At 40.9% G+C, this 24,118-nt stretch overlaps 1 protein-coding gene across 3 annotated transcripts in view; it reads right to left on the reverse strand.

Moving 5' to 3' along the window:
- LOC127582550 (mesoderm induction early response protein 2-like) overlaps positions 1 to 24,118 on the reverse strand; it is a 61,039-nt gene that overhangs the window by 32,298 nt on the left and 4,623 nt on the right. For all 3 annotated transcript variants that reach the window (XM_052037901.1, XM_052037902.1, XM_052037903.1), the window contains exons 2-5: positions 11,384 to 11,471; positions 7,044 to 7,165; positions 6,303 to 6,437; positions 4,178 to 4,301 (exon numbers count right to left, since the gene is read on the reverse strand). In XM_052037901.1, coding sequence (XP_051893861.1) covers positions 4,178 to 4,301; positions 6,303 to 6,437; positions 7,044 to 7,165; positions 11,384 to 11,471 — 469 coding nt within the window. The remainder of the gene's footprint in view (positions 1 to 4,177; positions 4,302 to 6,302; positions 6,438 to 7,043; positions 7,166 to 11,383; positions 11,472 to 24,118) is intronic.

Below are 24,118 nucleotides of genomic sequence, written 5' to 3' on the forward strand. Positions count from 1 at the left end.
ATCCAGTTTTCTAGTTTACTTCCAAGCTTCACAAATCTAGTCAAGCCACTTTTATAATTTACAGCTTCAGAACTACCCAGAGCCACTCAAGTTTCTACAAGTATAAAAAAGAAAAATATGCACAAGAATGCATGTCTGAAAAAAAAGGATTAAATAAATAGTTCAGAGAAGCAGCAGAAATGAAGAGAACCAGACTGAAGTACAAGATGAATGTGGCTAAGGATACAGTATTCCAAATCATGCATTTTACTGATTACTGCCCAGCATACAATTAACATATACCAGAAGAGATTTGTACGTCATTAAAAATACAGATTAATTGCAATGTTTTACAATTATATTGCTCAAGAATGGACAGTTAGTCAAACTGGAGAAATACTAACTTATGTATTTTATTTAAATTTATATCAATGTGAAAAGGTGTAAATAAAGGAGGAAAATTTACACATGGGAGTGTTAAAACCACATTTGAGTGTACAATCCTCAGAGTGTGGGCTTTGGTGATAAGACAGAGCTCATTTAAATTATTAGTTAAAATCAAGTTTAAAAGTCACACCCCTTTAGTTGCAGTTTTCAGTTAGTAGGAAGTAACCTGGGGAGGACATCCCTTGTCCCCATAGTAAAAAGCTTCCCATTTACAGATATAAGTCAACTGAAGTCAGGTGAATCAACTCTATTAAAAGTGAAACTTCTGAAGCACAGCACGGTTTGGAACAAATGATTCTCAGAGTATGGGTTTAGGCGAGGTAGGGTTGACAGTGAGCAAAAAGATAGGAACAACTCAACACTTGCATTGCTGTAAGTTAGGTAGCTGATTGATGAATAGCTGGCAAGTATTTTCTGACAAATTTCTACTTAATTAGTCATCAGTAAAGGTAAATGTGACTTTCAAACAATACTAGGAGTGGAGGAAAGAAACTTGTTGTTTGGTGAATACCTAGTAAGATTAAAAAAATTGTTACAGATCTGGTGATAATAATTATTATAAAAATAGGTGGTAATTTTTATAAAATCAGTTACTTAAATGTTTAATTAATACATGTTGAAGATGGGTGACATGTCACAGCTCTAGCACATGGGAGCTCCTGGATACCCACATCTAGGGTTGGTGGTAGGGGTGGGGGGCAGTGGGGAGGGAGAAAGAGGCGAGGCAGCAAGCTGCAGAGAATGCAACAGTGAGGGTGGGGAAGAAGGGGAGGGGAGGGGGAAGTTATCTGCATGCTTTTACCAGGAGACAGTCACACCTGTAAGATATGGTCTTCTGATAAGGTCAGGGGCAGGGGAGTCTGACTGCAAATGAGGTAGTTAAAAGGGACAAATAAGGGTAGGAGTGTAGGAGCCTCGGTGTGTGACTGAAAAATAACTTGTTTGGATGACAGTGGGGGAATTGCAGAATGAGTTAACTGACAATTACACCATATTATAGGAAGCCATTCAAGTGGGGGGAAAGCAAATAGAAGTATATTAGTAGCATTGGACGGTAAAGTGAGGGATTCATACCATTCTCTACGACAAACAGTTCAGAAGGTTGTGATCCCTGCCCGATGCCAGAGTTTAGGATATCTGCTGAGTGCTGGAGAGGAACTTGTAGTGGAAGGAATTCAGTCATGTGGGTACCAAAAACATAGGAGGGATAAAGAAAGGAGGCTCTGCATAGTCAGTATGAGGATCTAGGTACAAAATGAAGTGCAAACTCAAAAATAATATTTATCCTGCAAATTGGCACAAGGTTAAATAGATAACTAGCTAGTAGAGCTGCCCCTTTGTAGCGTCAGACATCCAGGTTCAGTCCTGAACTTGGGGTCTGCCTATGTGGAGTTTGCGCATTCCACTTGTGACCATGTGGGTAATGTAGGATTAGTGTAAAGGGTGGTTGATGGTCAGTGTGGACTCAGCAGGGCAAAGGGTCTGTTTTCATGCTGTGTCCTTCTTAGTGAATGTATGGTTCAAAGATTGCTGTGGCTGACATGGGTTCTGGTCCGTGAGAAACTTCACTATGAAAGGTAAGTAATATCCCAGAAACAGCTGTAAGTCTGAGACTGAAAGGAAGAGGGGAATTCAAGAAAATCACAATCACTAGAGAAGTGGCATTTAAGAAGTTGTTGGAGCTGTGGGCTCACTCCATCCTAGGATTTTAGAAGTGGCTAGTGAGATTGTTGATGTAATGAGTTTCCAAAATTCCTTAGATTCAGAGATTCCATTAGATTGGAAAATAATAAATATAATTCCTTTATTCAAAAAAGGGGAGGGGAGACAAAGTAGGAAATTAGCTTAACCAGTAGGACTTAGTAGGAAGTAAGCTTAACCATCTATCACTAGGAATATGTTAGAAGCTGTTATTAAAGATGTTGTAATATGTGCAGAGAATAAAGGGATGTCCTATACTTAGTCTTCCCAGAAGGAATTCAATAAGGTGCAGCATCAAGATTTATTGTAGTAAGTAAATCTCAGTGTAGGAGGTAACATTGATGTGGATGAAAATAAAAGCTAATGGGGGGGGGGGGGTAGAAGAAATAATCGCAAAAGGGGAAGATTTAACAAGAGGTAGTGCTAGGGCCTCAACTTTTCACAATCAAAAAAATGACTTGGATGAAGGCACTGAAGGTACAGCTGTTAAATTTTTTTTTGACAGATTTGTAGGCAAGAAAGTTAGTTGAGGACATAAGGAAGCTACAAGGGAATAAAGACAGGTTATGCGAAAATAGACATTATGCAAGTAGGCAAAAATCTAGCAATTAGAATATGTGGGAAAATGTGAGATTGTCCATAAGCAGGAAAAATAAAAGCCTATTTAAATGATGAAAGACAGAGCTCTAGGATGCAGAGGGCCTATGTCCTGATGCATATTAGCCTTTCCAAAGAGAGGTTTAAAGGTTTATTAGCCAAAAACCTGGAACAGACACGTTTTCTTATGAGGAAAGATTGCATAGTATAGGCATGTATCTGCTGGAGTTTAGAGCAGTGAAAGGAGACTTGATTGAAACAAGATCCTGAAGGGTCAGGATAATGTGTACATAAGAAGTTTCCTCTTCTTGGAGATTCTAGAATTAGGGGTCACTGTTTAATAAAAGTCACTGTTTAAAAATAAGGGGTCATCCATTAAGAAAGATGAGGCAAAATATTTTAAGTTATTGAGACTTTGGAACTCTCTTCCTCCCGGAACAGTTGAAACAGAATCTTTGAGGCAGAATTAAGCAGATTCTTGAAAGCAAGAGGGTGAATGGTGCCGGGAATATGAAGATGAGGTTAAGTCAGATCAGCCATAATTTTACACACTGATACATTACTTGACTCATTGCATCCAATGGGTCAAATAACGTATCAGTGTGAAAATTCATGTTTTATTTGGAAAAACAGTGACTAACTTTGTCTACTATATCATAACATTAATCTGGGAACACTTGACAAGAGATACAATACCAGGACCTAAGAAAGCTTAGAAATGAAGTTCAACTGCTAGAACTCCTTCCCAGAAGAGTAGATATGTAATTTGTTTATATTCCACAGAATTTCAGGATCAAGTTGCATGAATTCCAAATTTAAAAATCAATATATGGAGAACAACAATCAGCACAAATGGTTGAACACACAATTTTAATGGGGCTTCAAAGTGAAACAGGATACTGACATAAAACAGATTAATGGTTATTAATATGTTACTTCACTAGAAGAAAACTTGGAATGGAGCAAGAGATTACCAATAATCACCTCCACCTATTTAACCCCAGGGGCTTGTCAGTTTTGTCAAAGCCTACTCATTGACTATAACTAGTCTAAAATTAAGGTGGTTGGTAAGGAGGACTTTTTCCTGAATCATTCTTATGCAATCTTTCTCCTTTTCTCCAAATTCTTTCAGCATGTCGTGAGCCAAAAAAATTCTTTCCACCTCTAATGTCCGGTGAGGTAACGAAAAAAGAGAAACGATGATTAAAATGACTGGGGCTCAAACTAGTAACCTGTAATGTTAACTGTAGTATTTTGTGCAAAAAAATCAACTTCTAGGTAGTGGTGTAAACAAACAGTGGAATAATTTAAGAAATTAGATGCAGCGATGGGACAGGGCAGATGCAGGGCATGGCAGTGATTAGTCTATTGGTGTTTGGATGAATGAAATAAGGTGGGTTAAATAACAACCTTCTTAAGATTTTGATAAACCATAATATCACACAAAACTTACATCTCAGAGGGTGGGGAAAAAGATCTGATGCCTCATGGGAAGTAACTGATGGAGTCAAATCATCTGCTGAAGATTGAGTTTCATCCTCCTCTTCTCCAGAAAGAAGATCTTTAGCTATTTGTTCCTGTCAACAAAATGAATGGGTTTATTATTTATATTTGTTCAACTGATTCTGTTTTAGCAGTTCACTTCTATTTTCCCCAATAAAGAATATCAGAGATGGAGTTCCTGTTCATTTTGTATTTATTGCTGGACTAATTCTGAAACAAACCACCACCATTTATCTTTATATCCTTTAGGACCATAAAAGTTGAGACTGTTAATATTAGAAGATTTAATGCAATTTATTAACAATGATTAACAATTATGTAACAAGTTCAGAGAATCTTTTCTTGTGTCTTTCATTCATACAAGCCAACAAGGAATCAAGCTGCATAGCACCTTAAAGCAGTTAAGTCACAAGAATAAAGCTTTAGTTTATTTAATGTTAATTGTAAGAATAGGAAACAATTGGTTTAAAATTAACTGCAACATTTAACATAAGTTTTGTCTTCATTAAAAAGGTTAATTTTACTAGTCTAAGAATGTGCAAAAAACAGAAATCCAAAAACAGTCAATATTTTAGGTGCAAGACATCAGATCAACCAGCCCTATCCTACCCTCAATGAATTTCAAACATTAGTTTTTTTTACCCTTTTACTCGCACGTTAAGCTTAAAGTTTCCCTGTTCCTGTTATTCTCAACTGACAGGGATGTCTTATGAAAGGCTTAACTTGGGGAGCCTTTGACACCTTTGGGCCTAAATTTGATGGAGCTCAAAGATATGGGAAGATCTCATTGAAACCTACCGGATATTGAAAGGACTTGGAGTGGATGTGAAGATGTTTCCATTAGTAGGAGAGTCTCAGGTCCGAGGGCACAGCCTCAGAATAAAAGGAACATCCATTTAAAACTGAGATGAGGAAAATTTCTTCAGCCAGAGGGTGGTCAATCTGTGGAATCTGTTGCCACAGAGGGCTATGGAGGCCAAATCACTGGCTTTAAGACAGAGATTGATAAGATTTTGATAGGTAAAGGGTTACAGGAAGAAAGCGGGAGAATGGTGTTGGAAAAAAACCCCAGCCATGATTGAATGGCAGAGCAGACTCGATGGGTCAAATAGCCTAATTCTACTCCTATATTTTCTAACTATTCAACAGTTTCTGTATTCAATTGGATTTCTTAAGTGTTTTAACTGATGGTGATAATCAAGTAGAGTATGGCAAAAATTGCCAGTATACTTTTTCTTATGCAGTTTTAAAAGAAAACCACTACATTTAGGTCAAAGGGAAGACAGCATCAGAAATGTTGAAGAACAGAAGTGGGAGGAGAAGCAGTACATTTCTGTTGACAAAGATGCAGATTCGGGGGTGGGGGGGGGGTGGGGGGGAAGGTGTTGAAAACAAAAACACTTTTTGCAGTGATTCATGTTTTTAAGTGACACGTCAAAAAAACTTCATCACTGCCTTCTGGCAGATCTCCCTTGAACTTCCTTATCAACAAGAGAACATCAAGGGAGACGGACTAGACTTTTTTTGTAAAAGTGAAAGGTAAATATTGGTAATACTTTAAAGATTCTTGGAAATTCACAAGGAGGTCATCTAGGATGGAGTATTTCAGTTAAGAGGAAAGACTGGATAGGCTAGATTGTTTTCCTTAGAGCAGAGGAAGTTGGGGTGGGAGGTTGAGAACCTGTGAGAGGTAATAAAATTACAAGGAAACAGTAATGTAGTAAGAATGAGAATAGTAAGAAACTTATCCCCAAAGCAGAGGTGCGTAAAATCAGAGGACATAAATTTAAAGGAAGAGGTAGGCAGTTTCGAGGCAATCCAAAAAGTTTTTTTCCACCACAGATGATTGTGATCTGGAACACAACTTGAGTGGCTGAGGAATTTCCCACAACACTTTAGTATCTAGATGAATATTTCAATCACCAAATCATAGAAGGCTACAGATCAAGTGCTGAAAAGAGATTAGTATAGATAGGTTCTTGATGATCAGCACAGACTTGGTAGGCCGAAGAGCCTGGTTTTGTGTTGGATGACAATCATATGAATTGATCTCTTAACTGTTTTGATTTGCTTACTTTGTCCAGGGTCATATCCGGCAAGTTATCAGCAAGCTCACTGGGAGAGCTGCCGTCACTTTCATGTTCAGAGATTGGATCAGATGCTTCATAGCCATAAAGTGCTAGAAGTTCTTCCAGAGGCACATCACTTTCCTTCATAAAGACATTAAGATGAAGATTAATGGATCTTATTTCCTCGTTTCCCCCATTTTGAAGTTTTTGAATGCAAATACAATCCTCAATACCATTAAAATGTCTCAAAACACATTGGATGAAATCACATCACCACACTTATGTTTGCATTATCTTAGCCATAGTTTATTTAAATTATCTGTTAAATAACTTTTAAGCTCCAAATTCTCATTTTGCTGTTCTGTGTAAAGTACTTAAGAACACAACTAAATTATTCTACTTTTAATGCAAAACACTGTTCAAACTATGTCTGCCAGCAATTAGACTAAAGTACTGAATATCAAGTGAACTGTTCTACCTGTGACCAATTATCAAAGAAACATACTTCTATTACATTCAGAGAATTCTATAGATCAACTATCTTTTTCATCTGCATTTTGTTGCTGGAGTGTGGGAGTTGGGTGGGATAAATGGTAGAAACAAGGAAACAAAGATGGAGAGAGAATCGGATCATTCATCACTTAAGAGACAAGTTGCTGGTATTCATTGTTTCACTCACTCAAGATCACTCATTAGGTTTATACCAGTAAGATATGCAAGTTTAGTTGACAAATCTTTTAAATTTACCCTTTCCAGATCTTCAAACGATTTATCTGCCTCAGGCGTCTCCTCTTCTTCCTGAGGAGTGTAACTGTGAGACAGGATATCGGCCAAATTGAATCTGTGATCTGCTGAGCCCATTGAGCCAGCTGAAGGACCAAAAACAAATTTAACAATTACATATTTTCTTCCACAGACAAATACATAATTCAATACATTCAAAACTAATGGATATAAAACACTAATTTTCAAAAGAGTAAATTGATTTTCAAATTTAAAAGAAAACTCTTAATAGCTTGGGAGCTATGATAAACTATAAAGCATTGTTAGAGATGTATTTGTGCTAAGAACCACTTTCTCAATACAGAAGCATTCTGTATTTGGAGCACACATATTTGCTTTTCATAGGTGCTCCTTTAAGGCTACCAGAGTAGCAAGATCTGCAGAAACAAATTATAAACTAATTATTCAAAGATAAACAGTCAGCAAGGAGGCCAGTTTTGACCATTTAAAAGAGTTCATTTGTTCTGACTAAGTTCTGTCTCAAGTACTAAATGCTAGAACCAATATTTGTGTAGAACTATTAGGGATTCCTCCATCTCTACTTATTTCTATCCTCATAAGACCTCATTGTTGCTGTAACTATGAAACTCTACTCTCAAATTTCCAGCTGGTAAGAATGGGCAAAGTATGCAGGCTAGGACAGAAAGTAACATGCAGCCTGACAGACTGAGAATTCAAAGGAAAAACATTCCATAAGACTATCCTCTTGCAGAGAGAAATACAAAATGGGGCCTTTTTTCTTTTTTGGGGGGGGGGGGGGGTGATGGGGGTATGAAGGAAAAGGAAATTCAAACATTTAAAATTTAGTCCTGAGAAGCACAATATTATTAGTAAAAGATTCTAAAATTGTAATATTTTTTTATTGCTCATAGTTAACACAAGCAGTGGAAGTGCCTAAATGGCATGATTATCACCCCAGAGAATGAACCCCCCTTTGTTATTTTATGTGAATTCCCAAAGCTTGCAACTCCACAGGTTGATAGATTTTTAACCTTTATATTTACAATCATGACCTTGCAGAGAACCTGGATAACTTGGCAGAGAGAGAAGACAAGTTCAAGTGTTTCAAGTCAATGGCTTGGCTGAAGGGACCAAATTATGCACTTCTATGCTCTTCCTAAGATCCTCTCTACACGTCTTGGTCCTCACTTTAAACCTATATCCTCTGGTCTTAGATACCTCTTCCATGGGAAAAGTTCCTTACTACCTACCCCATCTATCTTTTTTCCGGTATAATTCTGTTTAGCTTTAATAGGTCCTCCAGGCAGGATAGTGTGCATGGAAGATTTGAGGTGGCATCACAGGATATGAACAAGATGAATGAGCGGGCAAGACCATGGCAGATGGAATACAATATGGAAAAATGCAAGGCCATCCATTTTGGTGAAAGTAATAGGAAAGCAAATATTGGTAATTAGAAAGATTGTGTTGTTTTGATGTTCAAAGGGGCTTGAGTGCATACACGAATCAGTGAAGGCAAATGTGCAGGTAATCAGGGGGACAAATAGTATGTTGGTCTGTATTTTCTGATTACAGGATTAAAGTCTTATTGCAATTGCAAAGGGCCTTTATGGCTGTACAGTGTCATACAACACAGAAACAGGCCTTTCAGCGCCACTGTTTATGCTTACTATCAAATACATACAGTGGCATGCAAAAGTTTGGGCACCCCGGTCAAAATTTCTGTTACTGTGAATAGTTAAGTGACTAGAAGATGAACTAATCTCCAAAAGTCATAAAGTTAAAGATGAAACATTCTTTTCAACATTTTAAGATTAGTGTATTATTTTTGTTTTGTACAATTTTAGAGTGAAAAAAGGGAGTGCCATACAAAAGTTTGGGCACCCCAAGAGATTTGAGCTCTCATAACTTTTACCAAGGTCTCAGGCCTTCATTAGCTTGTTAGGGCTATGGCTTGTTCACAGTCATCATTAGGAAAGGCCAGGTGATGCAAATTTCAAAGCTTTATAAATACCCTGACCCTTGTCCCAACAATCAGCAGCCATGGGCTCCTCTAAGCAGCTGCCTAGCACTCTGAAAATTAAAATAAATGATGCCCGCAAAGCAGGAGAAGGCTATAAGAAGATAGCAAAGCGTTTTCATGTAGCCGTTTCCTCAGTTCGTAATGTAATTAAGAAATGGCAGTTAACAGGAACAGTGGAGGTCAAGTTGAGGTCTGGAAGACCAAGAAAACTTTCCAAGAGAACCGCTCATAGGATTGCTAGAAAGGCAAATCAAAACTCCCGTTTGACGGCAAAAGACCTTCAGGAAGATTTAGCAGACTCTGAAGTGGTGGTGCACTGTTCTACTATGCAGCGACACCTGTACGAATATGGGCGTCATGAAAGAGTCATCAGAAGAAAACCTTTCCTGCATCCACACCACAAAATTCAGTGTCAGAAGTTTGCAAAGGAACATCTAAACAAGCCTGATGCATTTTGGAAACCAGTCCTGTGGACTGATGAAGTTAAAATAGAACTTTTTGGCTGCAATGAGCAAAGGTATTTTTGGAGGAAAAAAAACGGTGCAGAATTTCATAAAAAGAACACCTCTCCAACGGTTAAGCACGGGGGTGGATCTATCATGCTTTGGGCTTGTATTGCAGCCAGTGGCATGGGTAACATTTCACTGGTAGTGGGAAGAATGAATTCAATTAAATACCAGCAAATTCTGGAAGCAAACATCACACTGTCTGTAAAAAAAAAGCTGAAGATGAAGCTCAAAATCCACAATGGACTACCTCAAGAGGCACAAGCTGAAGGTTTTGCCATGGCCCTCGCAATCCCCTGACTTAAACATCGAAAATCTACGGATAGACCTCAAAATAGCAGTGCATGCAAGACGGCCTAAGAATCTCACAGAACTAGAAGCTTTTTGCAAGGAAGAATGAGCAAAAATCCCCCAAACAAGAATTGAAACACCTCTTAACTGGCTACAGAAAGTGTTTACAGGCTGTGATACTTGCCAAAGGGGGTATTACTAAGTACTGACCATGCAGGGTGCCCAAACTTTTGTTTTGGGCCCTTTTCCTTTTGTTATTTTGAAACTGTAAAAGATGGAAATAAAAAAGTAATCTTGCTTAAAATATTAAAGAAATGTGTCATCTTTAACCTTATACCTTTTGGAAATCAGGTCATCTTTTACTTGCCTAGCTATTCACAGCAACAGAAATTTTGACCAGGGGTGCCCAAACTTTTATATGCCACTGTATACTGATTTCAATTACCAGCACAGTCCGTGGCCTACAATGCTTCAGAGATTCATCCTGATGCTTCATAAATGTTGAGAGAGTGTCAGGCAATGCATTCCAGATTCTAGCCACTCTGGGCAAAAATAAATTCTTCCTCTGATCCTTTCTACATGCCTTATTCCTCACCTTAAACCTACATCTGCTGGTCTTAGACACCTCTTCTATGGGGAAAGTTTCTTACCATCGTCCCTATCTTCTTTTCTCTATAATTTTCCAAAGCTCCATTCGGTCCCCCCCTCAGCCTCCTTTGCAGTCCAAGGAAAACAAACCCACCCTATCCAGTTTCTCCTTGCTAATTAAACATTCCATCCCAGTCAACACCCTGAGGAATAGCCTCTCTATCTTCTATTGCACAATCACATTCTCCCTCTAGTATGGCAACCAAAACTGCACAGTGTTCCAGCTCTGTCTTATGTTCTATGTTTTTTGTGGCTGGAGTACTGTGTACATTTTTGGTCGTCTTATCCAAGAACAGACGTACTTGCCATCGAGGGAGTACAGTAAGGATTCTTTAGACCATTTCCAGAGTTGGTGGGTTTGCCAAGTGACGAGAGACAGCGTAAATTGGAACCGTATTCTCTTGCGTTTACAAGAACGAGGGGGGATTCATTGAAAGCTACAGAATTCTTACAGGCCTTGATAGGCTAGTTGCAGGGAGGATATTTTCCCTGACTGAAGAGTCTAAGACTAGGGAGCACAGTTGGAGTACGAATGAGTAGGCCATCTGGGACTGAGATAAGGAAATATTTCTTCACTTAGAGGATGGTGAACCTTTGGAATTCTCTATTCTAGAGGCTCAATTGTTCTGTTCATTCAAAACAGGGATTGATAGGATTTCCAGGTAGTAAGAGAATCAAGGGATATAACAGAGGCCAAAGTTTAGTCATGCTCTTGATGAATGCTGAAGCAGGCTCGAAGGCCCACTCCTGCTCTTATCCCCTTATGTTCTTGGATCAAATAACAAAAGTCCTACATAAACAAAGTCACTAAGCTGTCAAATGAGAAAATGTTCCAGATAAAAGTGAATTTTATCGTATCAGTTTGCTTACTATACCTCCTCCAGACTGAAGTCTGTTTTCTAAGGAACATAGATTCTGTGTTCGATACAGCACCACACGAGGACTCTGTCTACCAACAGAGGCCTAAAAATACAAAATGAAAAACAATTAACTTTGTATGCAACAGAAATAGCATTCTTTTGAACACTATTACCCACTGATATTGCATATATAGTTGCTAAATAGTGCATTAGATACTGAAGGACTAACTATACATTTATAGTTAGAGGAAAAGCGATTTAATACCAAAGTCACATGAACATTAAAACTCAATCATCAGAGCAATTGAGAGAAATAAATACGAGCACGAACTGAAAACATGCTCCAATTAAAAATCTGACTTTGCTCAAGATACATCCAAACCATAAAGGACGTCTTACCCTTGGATTTGTACCATGCACGAAGTGCAGACTTTAATCTCAATGTCCATTCTGAAGCTGGCATTTCATCTGGATTTTCCAGGCATTTCATTGTTAAACTTGTGTCATAGCAAAAGAAAAATAAAATCACCTACAACACTTATTCTCACTGCCCCAATCCCAATGACCTTTGTTAGTCTAGAAGCTGCTCTTTAGTAAGATGGTCTAAAAATGCCAATACTGTTGACACCCAACTCTACCTCACCATCAGCTCCTTCAACCTCTGCGAATTCTCAGACTGTTTGCAAGATTAAAATTAAAGTAAAAGTGCTGGGAATACTCAGGTCAGGCCACATTTGTGGGACGAGAAACAGAGTTGATGTTTCAGGTCAAAGACCCTTCATGTTCTGATGAAGGATTAAGATTAGGATGAAGGGTCTTCAACCTAAAACATCAACAGTTTCTCTTCCACAGATGCAGTCTGACCTGCTGAGCATTTCCAATAGTTTTTATTTTAGATTTCCATCATCTGCAGTTTTTTTGATTTTCACATCTTGAGAGGTTTCCTCTGAAAAGTTATTCTGTAAACAAGTCACTGTATTGGGAAAATTCTGTTCCCTAGTCACAAATTCCATCCCTTTGTCTGGTAGTAAATAGTCTGAGGATGAGTTGGATGGTCACAACTTTAATGTTGTATCTGACTAAAATGAGCTAGCAAGACCATCTACACAAATCACTCATGGAACCCACCTCAGCTAAGCTGTTGTGATACCCCCATCTTTTGTCATCTCGCAACTTGACTATTCCAATGCTCTTTTGGCTGGCCTCCCATCACACGAGCTCAAGGTTATCCAAAAATTTGTTGCTTTTAAGTAGCAACAAGCCCATTCACCATTACCAATCATCAGTGAACTACACATCCCTCAGTAAAGCAAACACTTTTAAACTACCTTCCTGAATGTCAAATTTCACAACCTTAATTCCTCCCCAGTTCTGTAGCCTCCTCTAGTCCTTCCACCTTCTAATTCAGGCCTCTTGTAACTTCCTAACATTAACTTTTCCATCACTGGCAGGCAGGCAGGCTTCCAGCCATCTAGTCCAAGTTCTAGAATTCTGTTCTTAAACCCCTCAGGCAATATCTACTTTTGATAATCCTCAATATTTATTACTTTGACCAAGTATCTATACATCTCCTCCGACAGCATATTAAACATACATTATGTCTGATAATGCTCTTATGGAAGTTCCTCAGAAGGTTATACTGAATTAAAGACTCTATACAAATGCATTATTATTTAGATGCCAACTCTTCCTGGCATACCATAGAACAACACAGCACAATACAGGCCCTTCGGCCCATGTTGTGCCAACCTTTAAACAACACCTAAGACTATCTAACCCCCTTCCTCCCACATATCCCTCTATTTTAAATTCCTCCATATGCTTATCTAACAATCTCTTGGACTTGACCAACGTATCAGCCTCCACCACCACTCCAGGCAGCGCAGTCCATGCACCAACCACTCTCTGGGTGAAAAATCTCCCTCTGATATCTCTCTTGAACTTCCCACCCATTACTTTAAAGCTATTCCCTCTTGTATTTAGCATTGGTGCCCTGGAAAAAAGGCACTGACTGTCCACTCTATCTATTCCTCTTAATATTTTGTATACCTCTATCATGTCTCCTCTCATCCTCCTTCTCTCCAATGAGTAAAGCCTTTAGTCTCTCCTCACAATCCATACTCTCTAATCCAGGCAACATCCTGGTAAATCTCTTCTGCACCCTTTCCAACGCTTCCACATCCTTCCTATAATGAGGTGACCAGAAATGGACACAGTACTCCAAGTGTGGTCTAACCAGAGTTTTGTAGAGCTGCTTTATTACCTCACGGCTCTAAACTCGATCCCACGACTTAAGAAAGCTTATGGGATGTAAGCTTTCATAACTACCCTATCCACCTGAGAGGCAACTTTCAGGGATCTGTGGATATGAACCCCCAGATCCCTCCGCTCCTTCCCACTCCCCAGAATCCTGCCATTAACCTTGTACTCCACCTTGGAGTTAGTCCTTCCAAAGTGTACCACCTCACACATCTCCAGATTGAACTCCATCTGCCACTTCTCAGCCCAGCTCTGCATCCTATCAATATCCCTCTGCAATCTTCGACAGCCCTCCACACTATCCACAACACCACCGACCTTTGTGTCGTCTGCAAACTTGCTAACCCACCCTTCCACCCCCTCATCTAAGTCATTAATAAATATCACAAAAAGTAGAGGTCCCAGAACTGATCCTTATGGGACACCACTAGTCACAGCCCTCCAATCTGAATGCACTCCCTCCACCACAACCCTCTGCTTTCTACAGCCAAGCCAATTCTGAATCCACACACCCAATCCTCCCTGGATCCCTTGCCCACTGACCTTCTGAAACAGCCATGTGGAACCTTGTCAAACGCCTTACTAAAATCCATGTAGACCACATCCACTGCACTACCCTCAATCTTCCTGGTCACCTCCTGAAAGAACCCCATCAGGTTTGAGAGGCAAGATCTTCCCTTCACAAAGCCATGCTGGCTGTCCCTAATCAGTCCATGATTCTCTAAATGCTGACAGATCCTATCTCTTAGAATCCTTTCTAACAGCTTGCCCACCACAGATGCAAGGCTCACTGGTCTGTAATTCCCTGGACTATCCCTATTACTTTTGAATAAGGGGACAACATTTGCCACCCTCCAATCCTCCGGTACCATTCCCATGGACAACGAGGACTCAAAGATCCTAGCCAGTGGTTCAGCAATCTCCTCCCTCACCTCACGAAACAGCCTGGGGAATATTCTGTCAGGCCCCGGGGACTTATCTGTCCTAATTTTTTTTTAAAACAGCTCCAACACATCCTCTCTTGATATCTACATGCTCTAGAACATTACCCTTACCAACACTGTCCTCAGCATCATCAAGACTCCTCTCCTTGGTGAATACTGAAGTATTCATTGAGAACCTCACCCACTTCCACAGCTTTCAGGAACATCTTCCCACCTTTGCCTCTAATTGGACCTACCTTTACTAGTCATCCTTCTGCTCTTCACGTACGAGAAAAAAGCCTTGGGATTCTCCTTAACCCTACTTGCTAAAGCCTTTTCATGTCCCCTTCTTGCTCTCCTCAGCCCCTTAAGTTCCTTCGTTGCTACTCTATATTCCTCATGAGCCCTGTCTGATCCTTGCCGCTTACACCTTGTGTATGCCGCCGCCTACTTCCTAACTAGTTGTTCCACCTCTCTCGTCACCGATGGTTCCTTCACCCTGCCATTCTTCGTCTGCCTCACTGGGACAAATTTGTCCCTAACATCGTGCAAGAGATCCCTGAACATCAACCACATCTCCGTAGTACATTTCCCTTCAAAAATGTCATCCCAATTTACACTCCCAAGTTCTAGCCTTATAGCCTCATAATTTGCCTTTCCCCAATTAAATATCTTCCCGTCCTCTTTGCTCCTATCCTTGTTCACGACAATGCTAAAGGTTATGGAGCAGAGGTCGCTGTCCCCCAAATGCTCACCCACAGAGATCTGTCACCTGACCCGGTTCATTACCTAATACTAGATCTAATATGGCATTCCCTCTAGTCAGTCTGTCAACATACTGTGACAAGAATCAGTCCTAGACAAACTCTGCCCCATCTAAACCTTTGGCACTAAGCAGGTGCCAATCAACATTTGGGAAGTTGAAGTCTCCCATGATAACAACCCTGTTATTTTTGCACCTTTCCATTTTTGCGCCTTTCCATTTTTGCAAATAAACAAAATGGCTCTGTGGAACCACAAAAATGGAATAATGCTTGGTTACTTGGTTACACAGTGCATCCACTTATAACAAGGTAACTACGAGCTACTATTCAGAATGGAAGCTCCACAGTGAACCAGGTTGAAACCATTCTCACTCCACCTAATGCCACTCATGGAATACACATCTGCAATTCTTTTTGTAGAATATACAAAAGACAGTGCAAACCAACATCAATAGTGGATAATTTCATATGAGAAAAACAATGGAAGATTGTACATCCGTAATTTTTTTTAAAAATAATTAGTGCAAAATGATGCGTTCCATAGGCCATATTCATGGCCCATTTTTAATAATCAACCCTCTCCCTGTACAATAACACAGATACAACTGTGGTATAAATTGTAAATCTAAATAAAAGGTTTTGAAATGTCATGAAAATCAACTACTATGAAGGAGGTTTGCTTTTAAAAAAGCTCTGAAGAGGCTTGGTTTTGGATTTCCTGTAATGCCTTCAGGCAATGTGGAATCAACAGGACTATTTAGTCAGAACCAAGTTCGTAGGTGCACAAATCAAATTTGGAAAAACACCTTTAACAGCTTCAGCTATTCAAGAGTTTGTTTAGAGTGCATCAGAACACAGCCTGATAGCATACTTATTGTATACCTGCATTCACAGAAGTGATTTTAATGATGGTCATCTCAGGCAAGATTGAAATAACTTAATGTAATAATAGTACACAATGAGGTTCTAATGCAGGGCATGAAATACTGCAACAAAGAGGAAAAGGGAAGGAAACTAATGTGAAGTACTTATCTTGAGTCTAACACTATTAGATAACAAACATTATTTTATCCCTGCAACAACTGTTTACAACAAATCTCAAGTAACCTGCATTTCGTGGCTCAAGGGGCATCCACTGACTTTAAGCAAAGTGATCCTACGATACAGAGGCAGTTTGCAGCTCCATTCTATCATTAGACAACTGGTGGTATAACTCGTTCTGAAAAATTAACTCCTTCCAAGATTCATTCTGTAGTCAGCATTGGTCAAGGATCTCTGAAGCATAAAACCACCAGTAAATGTGAAACTGAAGAAAGCCTTTTGTTTCAAGCTTAGTTAGGTAATCGGTCTTGTGGCATATCTTCACATTTAAGGCCTCCAATGCAATATAGTTTTTATTTGCCCAATAAAACCATCTCATTTATCCAAGTGGAAAGAGCCTGAACACAGTCTGCCATTCTTTCAGGAATCCCCTCCTTCAATAACAACTTGCAAAGAGAGCTGGATATACATTTCAAAAATGGAGGGATTAAAATCAGTTACATGGAAAGAGTGGTAGGGATGGGTGAAAGCAATTAGTTAGGTCTTTCTAAGAACTATTCCATGAACCAAAGGCTGAACCTTCTTAGGTAGCCCCTCAGGATTGAGGGCAACTTGCTTGTTTCTGGATTTGTTGATTCTGAGGTGACTAATGAGGCCAATGTGACTTGCTCACGGTGTGAATGGCAGGTGGGTGGGTAGTTTGTGTAGCATTGTGCTCCTTTTGCTGGCTATGCAGTGGTTTTGTGTGCTCCAGATGCATGGCCTCAAGCCTCTCAATATTACCCCAAATACTACCTCTAAACTTTTAGTGTTCATTTGCCAGAATGCACTAGATATCGGTCTAGTGCAGATATACTTCAAGCAAGTTTTGGGCATATCCTCAAATCTTCATTTCTGTTCAGCTATTAATCTTCTCTCACAATAGAGTATTTGTTTCAGGAGTCTGGTGTCAGGCATGACAGCGAGGTGGCCTGCCCAACTCAGCTGAGTAAGAGCAACTAGGGCCTCAATGCTGGAGACATTGGTCTGGGAGAGGTCACTGCTTTTGGTTTGTTTATCCCTCCAGTAAATCCATAATTCACCAAAAGACACTGCTAACACAGTGAAGATGATGAATTTCATCATCGATGTCTGCCTTCATTAAGAGGTGGCTATGAAGATACGGAAAGCAGCCCAACTCAATAGTTTCCTGTGCAGCAAGATTCCATGATTTTTTCGGCTGTTTCACAGACGTTATGTAATGTCATTTTGTCCAAGACAGGGGAAGTACTTACACATTATAACCCTTCGTTGTTTCTTTAGATATAAAATGATCCTTTTTAATAGAACATTGAAGTGCGATTCCAACTTTCCTACTTTTAACAAGTGGTTTAATAAAAAAAATCTTGGCAATTACAAAAATCATATTTGAATAAATTTATTGAAGTAGCTATTGTCCTCATCTGTCCAAACTTGTGCGCACAAATTAGTTTGCATATGACAAAACAATCATGACAAATCCAATTCAGTATTAAAGATACTGTACTTCTAAGTTAATTGTGCAAACATCATATCCAACACTATAACTCCATTAGAATACAGCAAGAAAAGCAGTTCATTTGAACAATGCCTCATCACAAAATGTACCAAAAAGATCGTGCACATGTTGGTAGTGGTGGAGTTGCAGAATTAGTAAGCCAGAGGCTTGAACGAATGATCTGGAGTTACGAGCTCACACCCCACCATAGCAGCTGGGGAATTTAAATTCACTTAATTAAACAATCTGGAATAAAACAATAGCATCAATAAAAGTGATGACTGCTCTCAAACCCCAGGGATGAAAATGTGCTACCTTTATCTGGCTTAGCCAGTGACCACAGACCCAGCAAAATGTGATTGACATAAATGTCTTCTGAAAATAATTATCAAAATGCTAAAGCAAGATACTGGGCTGGATCATGCAGGATCCAGTCAGTATCTTATGCTCACTTCCCGACAGGGTGCCTATTTTCCAGCCACACTGCAATGATTGTTCAAGGTGGACTAGTTGCAAGCGACAACTAGGCCTGAAGCAGTGCAAACAGATCCCCTGCAGATGCCCTTCTGTCAGCTTGGTCAGAGATACTCAGAAATAGATGAAGTAATTAATTTATCAAAGGAATTAAACATTTTAAACTTCAAATAATTTAAACACAATGAAATGCATAAAATATAGATAAGAGATAACTTGCACCCATACCTGACCTCCATCATATTTCATACCACTGTGCTCTAGTGCAGAGACATGTAATTAAGGGACATGCTGACGTGCCCACTGGAACATGCTGGCAGTTCACTTCAAAATTGCCAGCTAGCCATCAACATCATTCAGCCCATTAGAAAAAATGTTCTGTGTGGCACTGACCTAAGCACTGAATTGATTTTCCAATTGACCAAAAGGTTTCTCTCGCAAACACACGAGGTGAGCAATTGCTCAAATTTGTTCATGTCAATAGTCCCTTATGGTACAAGAGGCAATAACACCACAATGCAGAATTTGGAAAGTGTGGACCTGGGTGTCCACATTGACTCAGAACTCTCAAAAAGGCTCATGGCACCTCATTAATCATGAGTAACAAAGCTTCCTGCTGATTCTGCCACATCCCTCACATAATGAATCAGTATTCGTACTTACTGAGGGCCACTTGGAAGAAGTACTGAAGATAACATGGGTGCAGGATGTACCATATGCAGGGAACCTCTGTCTATCAGCAAAAGAGCTGAGGTAATATCACTGCTGATGAAGCGAGGCGAGTCGAGTCGAGTCGAGAAAGGCATGTCACTATACCGATGGCAATAGGTGGGAAAAACCAAGGGGAAAAAAAAATACCTGAGCACGAGGGGACACAACATTTCCCGACTTCTTTTGTAGCGATCCAACTTTTCCCGATTCATCAGTCTATAACAACAATGGAATTGACACATGGAAACCAAGCCCTACCTTCACACAGAGTAGGCAACCACTGCGAGCACAAAAAGCCTACTGCCTTTATATTCAGCCTTATATTTGAACTTTATATTGGAGTTCGTGAGTGGATCCACTCGTCCTTCTAAGGTTTCCAATTGGCCTCTCCTGAAGGTCCCCAACTTGATAGAGCCTAGTCTTGAACTAATTCAATTCACTCCACATTATCAAAGGCCAAGTACACTCAATACAAAACAGCTATGGGCCCTGATAATTATCTAACTGTGGCACTGAAGAGTTTTGTTTCAGAATTTGCTGTGATTTTAGCCAAGCTGTTCCAATATGGCAGTTAACCAACAAAATAGAAAAATGCCCAGCAAGTCAAATACAATTTGGTCAAAAACCACCCAATCTAGTGCCAATCACCAGTAAAATGGTGGAAAACATCACTGACAGTATTGTGACACAGGACTTGCTCAATGGCATGGAGATACTAGAGGCTGCAGATGCTGGAATCTGGAGCAAAAAACAAACTGCTGGAGCTCAGCAGGTCAGGCAGCATCTATGGAGGGATATGGACAGTCAACATTTTGGGTCGAGAGCCTTCATCTGGAGTCCAGATGAAGGGTGTCGACCCGAAACATTGACTGTCCACTTCCTTCTACAAATCCTGCCCAATGGTATTGGTTTATTATTGTCACTTGTACTGCAGTAGTGAAAAACTTGTCTTGCATTCCGACTGTATAGGTCAGTTAGTTACACAGTGCAGTTACATTGAGTTAGTACAGAGTACATTAACGGAGTACAGGTAAAAACAATAACACTATAAAGTGTCACAGCTACAGAGAAAGTGCAGTGCAATGAGGTGCAAGATCACAACAAGGTAGATCGTGAGGTCATAGTCCATCTCATTGTATAAGGGAACCATTCAATAGTCTTATCACAGTGGGGTAGAAGCTGTCCTTAAGTCTGGTGGTACGTGCCCTCAGGGTCCTGTGTCTTCTACCCGATGGAAGAGGAGAGAAGAGAGGATGTTCCAGGTGGGTGGGCTCTTTGATTATGCTGGCTGCTTCACCAAGACAATGAGAGGTAAAGACAGAGTCCAATGAGGGGAGACTGGTGTCTGTGATGCGCTGGGCTGTGTCCACAACTCTCTGCAGTTTCTTGCGGTCCTGGGCAGAGCAGTCGCCGTACCAAGCCATGATACATCCAGATAGGATGCTTTCTATGGTGCATCAGTAAAAGTTGGAGAGAGTCAAAAGGGGACAATCCAAATTTCTTTAGCCTCCTGAGGAAGTAGAGGCACTGGTGAGCTTTCTTGGTCGTGGCATCTACATGATTTGACCAGGACAGGCTGTTGGTGATGTTCACTCCCAGGAACTTGAAGCTCTCAACCTCAGCACCATTGATGTAGACAGGTGCATGTACACCTCCCCCTTTCCTGAAGTCAATGACCAGCTCTTTTGTTGACATTGAGGGAAAGGTTGTTGTCATGACACCATTCCACTAAGCCCCCTATCTCCTTCCTGTACTCCGACTCATCGCTGTTTGAGATACGGCCTACAACGGTGGTACCATCTGCAAACTTGTAGATGGAGTAAGAGCAGAATCTGGCTACACAGTCGTGAGTGTATAGGGAGTAAAGTATAGGGCTGAGGACGCAGCCTTGTTGGGCACCAGTGTTGAGGATAATTGTGCCGGAGGTATTGCTGCCTATCCTCACTGACTGCGGTCTGTTAGTTAGAAAGTCAAGGATCCAGTTACAGAGGGAGGTGTTGAGTCCTAGATCTCGGAGTTTGGTGACAAGCTTGCTTGGCATTATTGTATTGAAGGCAGAGCTGCAGTCAATAAACAATAGTCTAACGTAGGTGCCTTTACTGTCCAGATGCTCCAAAGCTGAGTGTAGGGCCAAGGAGATGGCATCCGCTGTAGACCTGTTTCGGCGACAGGCAAATTGCAGTGGGTCAAGATTGTCTGGGAGGCTGGAGTTGATGCGTGCCATGACCAGCCTCTCAAAGCATTTCATGATGGTGGATGTCAGAGCCACTCGTCAGTAGTCATTGAGGCATCTTACCTTGCTTTTCTTCGGTTCTGGGACGATAGTGGTCTTCTTAAAGCAGGTGGGAACTTGAGATTGAAGCAGGGAGAGGTTAAATATGTCCGCAAATACTTCTGCCAGCTGATCAGCACAAGATCTGAGCACACGGCCTGGGACACCATCTGGGCCAGGTGCTTTCCTCGCGTTCACTCCCCGGAAGACTGATCTTACGTCCTCCACTGTGATCACAAGTTCAGCTGCGTTGGAGGCTGTCAGGGTGGACGGTGACAATCCACTTCCCTTCTGTTCAAAACATGCATAGAAAGCGTTAAGCTCATTAGGAAGGGATACGCTGTTGTTAACTATGCAGCCCGACTTCGTCTTCTATCCTGTTTATGGCATGTAAGCCCTGCCATAGCTGACGGCTGGTCAGGGACTATTTTGAGTCGGTATTGCCTCTTGGCACCCCTGACAGCTTTCCGAAGGTCATACTGCCATTTCTTGTACAGATCAGGATCCCCAGATTTGTGCGCAGCAGTCCTCGCCTTCAGTAGGGAGTGGATCTCCCGATTCATCCATGATTTTCTGTTTGGGAACACCCATATTGTCTCCTTTGGTACACAGTCCTCCACACACTTGCTGATAAAGTCTGTGATGGTGGTGGCATACTCATCAAGGCTGGCAGCTGAGTCTTTGAACACGGACTAGTCCACTGTCTCAAAGCAGTCACATAGGAGCTCATCCACTTCCTTAGACCAGCACTGCACGACTCTCTGTAGCGGATCCTCACTTTTCAGTTTGTTTGTATGCAGGAAGAAAGAGCACAGCCTGGTGGTCTGATTTTCCAAAGTGAGGACGAGGGGTGGCTCGGAAAGCATCTTTGATGGTTGTATAGCAATGGTCAAGGGTGTTGGCGCCCCTGGTGGAGCAGGAGATGTGCCAATAGTATTTTGGTAACACACTCGAGGTTGGCCTGATTGAAGTCCCCTGCGATGATGGGCCTCAGGGTATCCTGTCTCAAGGTTGACGTCCATGTAGTATAGCTCATTGAGTGCAGGCTTCATGTCTGTCTGTGGTGGGATGTAGACTGCCGTCAGGATAGCTGAAGTGAACTCCCTTAGCAGATAGAATGGTCGACACTTCACAGTTAGATATTCCAGGCTGGGTGAACAGGAGCTTGCCAGGACTGTCACATCTGAGCACCACAAGTTATTGATTAAGCAGACCCCGACGCCTTTAAACTTTGCCCAAGGATGCTGTACTGTCTATTCAATGAATTGAGAAGCCCTCAGGTTGAATCTGCCCAAACCTGCAGCAGTTTGTTTTTATTTGCTAAATAATAATCTGCACACTGATGCCAAGTTTGGATTCTGCCTGATACACTCACTGCAGAACTCATTAGACCCTCAGTGGAAAATTGGACAAAGGAGCTGAATTCCAGTAAGTGAGATAAGGGTGTCTACACTTGACATCAATATACCATACTCGGTCAAATAAATCAGTCCTTACAAAACTGAAGTCAATGGAAATAAGGAGACAATTGACTATTGGCTGGAATCACACTTAACACAGATTTTGCGCATTTTGTGATTGCTGAAGCCAATTTTATCAACCCCAATGCATTATCACTGAAGTTCCCAGTGCCCCAGGCTCAATTATTTTAATCAATAACGTCTCTTCCATTGTATGGTCAGAAATGGGGATCCTTGTTCGATTCCACAGCTCAAAGAGACTGCCAGTGCCATATTCATCAGGCCTTGGACAACATTCAGATATAGGCTGATAAGGAATGACATTTGTGGCATACAAATAGCAGCCAAAATATTATTTTTAATTCATTAAATCCCAAAAATAAAGATTTATGTCCAAATGACAATGAAGAACTGACAACATTTATCCCAAGTCATGTTGGTGCATGAATTAAAGAGAATATGCAGATGGTGGTGTTCCTATGTATGTGCTGCTCTGCTACTTCTAGGTGGTAACAGGTGTGGAGGCACTTTCAGAGAAACCCAAGTGAAAATGGAAAAGCCCAGGTGAATAACTTCAGTGCATTTTGTAGATGGTACACAGGACTGCCATAGTGCACTTGCAGTGCATGGAATTTAAGCTTAGGGTATTTAACCAGGTACCAAACAAACAGGATGCTTAGTCCTGGATGGATGGAACTTCAAGATTCACCACATTTATCCAGACAAATAGAGAGCATTCCAATCACACTCCTAGTTTGTGTCTTGTTGATGGCCTTGGGGCACTAGGAGGCAAGTCGTTTGTCACAGCAGATGCAGCTTCTGAGGTGCTCTTCTAGCCACAGTATTCAAGTGGCCAGTCCAACTGAGTTTCTGGTCAATGGTGACCCACCCAGGATATTCATGGTGAGAGAGTCAGTGAGGTAATGCCAGGGTATGTAGTTAGACTTTCTCTCGTTGGAGATGACCATTGCCTGACAATTTTGGGATGAGACTGTAACCCATCACTTGCAAGCTCAAACCCGACCGTCATCTAGGTTTGCTGCGCACTTGCTTGGGCTGCTTCATTTGTGGAGGTATTGCAAAATGCTCAATTCTATTTACAGTCTTCAGTGAAAATCCTCACTTTTGACCTCATGGAAAGAAGATCATTGATGAAGAAGCTCAAAATGATTGCACCTAGGACACTGCCCTAGAGGAACTCCTGCAGTGATGATTGACTTCTGACCACAACCATCTTCCTTTAAGCAAAGTACAATTCCAACCAATGGAGTGTTTTCTCTTTAATGCCCATTGACCCTAGTTTCACCAAGGCACTTGATGCCACAGTCTT

The sequence above is a fragment of the Pristis pectinata genome, chromosome 24 (genome assembly GCF_009764475.1).
Source record: "Pristis pectinata isolate sPriPec2 chromosome 24, sPriPec2.1.pri, whole genome shotgun sequence".
Lineage (NCBI taxonomy): Eukaryota > Metazoa > Chordata > Chondrichthyes > Rhinopristiformes > Pristidae > Pristis > Pristis pectinata.